The 1,026-nt window shown below is 67.5% G+C and overlaps 1 protein-coding gene across 1 annotated transcript; it reads right to left on the bottom strand.

Annotated features, from left to right (window-relative positions):
- Positions 1–6: 6 nt before the first annotated feature.
- Positions 7–1,020, bottom strand: CNOT3 (CCR4-NOT transcription complex, subunit 3). The gene is made up of 3 exons (XM_010839937.1): positions 926–1,020; positions 652–850; positions 7–578 (listed from the first exon to the last, which is right to left on the bottom strand). The coding sequence occupies exons 2-3, from the start codon at positions 705–707 to the stop codon at positions 221–223; spliced, it is 414 nt and encodes a 137-aa protein (XP_010838239.1). The 5' UTR covers positions 708–850; positions 926–1,020; the 3' UTR covers positions 7–220.
- Positions 1,021–1,026: the final 6 nt, after the last annotated feature.

Below are 1,026 nucleotides of genomic sequence, written 5' to 3'. Positions count from 1 at the left end.
GGGCGACAGGCTGACCCCAGGCCCCGCCACAGACCGAGCGGGGCTGGGGCACGGAACATAGCAGTGCAGCTCTGAAGGGAAAAGAGGCAGGAGGTGAAAAGTGCTTTCAGAAAAGCTTTGAGAAGGAAAAGTAACTGATCATGATGAGAGCCGAGAGCAGGCAGTTTAGAGACTTTCCCAGGGAGGGCTGAGGGCAGAGGTCACTGATGACTCACTGGGGTCACAGGGGGGACAGCTCCGTGGTGGTCCCCAGGGAGGCCTGAGAAAGTGCCCACGGGCGCCAGGGCAGGCAGGCTCCCTGCTGTTGCCCTGGACAGGCCAGCCCCGACCTCGGCAGCCCTGACCCTCCTGCTGGAGCGGGGGCAGGGGTGGGCTGGGGCAGCAGGGGGGCTGTGGTAGCCGCACCCACCTCATTCCTGCAGCCCGAGGGGGGACCCTGCTGTACCTCCAGATAGTAGAAGATGAAGAAGAGCGTCTCTGTGGACAGGCGCTGGTAGAACTCCACGGTGTCCGAGTGTGGGGGTGGCATCTGGTGGTGGTAGGGGGGCGTCGGACAAGGGTTCCGGGGTAGGTACTGCCTGTGGGGGACAAGGGGTCAGGGCCGGCCAAGGGCAGCGGGCCGCGGCCCCCTCGCTTGCCGCAGGCCCTCACCGGATGCGCTCCGAGTCCGAGGGGTGGGGCATGTGGTGCCAGGCGGCCTCCTCCATGGCCTGCTGGTAGAGCTGCTCCTTGGTGAGGGGCACTGGGCCCAGTGGACACACGCCCAGCGACAGCGGGATGTTCACCTCCGACAGCTGCAGGGGGGGCTGGGCCGAGGCCGGGGGTGCCGACGTGCTGCTCAGGAGGATGTCTGCGGGGCGGCGGCAAGCGTGAGGCCACGGCGTGCAGCCCGCCTGGCAGGCCCACCCTAGCCCCGGCCACTCACCTCGCTCGGTCAGGTGCAGCGTGGGTACGGGTCTTCGATGCCAGAGCTGATGGCCGCACGCTCCGCCATAGACTTCAGCGAGCTCAGGGGCTCGGGGGCCT

The sequence above is a fragment of the Bison bison genome, unplaced genomic scaffold, assembly GCF_000754665.1.
Source record: "Bison bison bison isolate TAMUID 2011002044 unplaced genomic scaffold, Bison_UMD1.0 scf7180017846502, whole genome shotgun sequence".
NCBI lineage: Eukaryota > Metazoa > Chordata > Mammalia > Artiodactyla > Bovidae > Bison > Bison bison.
Note: the sequence above shows the minus strand (reverse complement) of the source record. Positions and strands in the feature narration are given on the sequence as shown.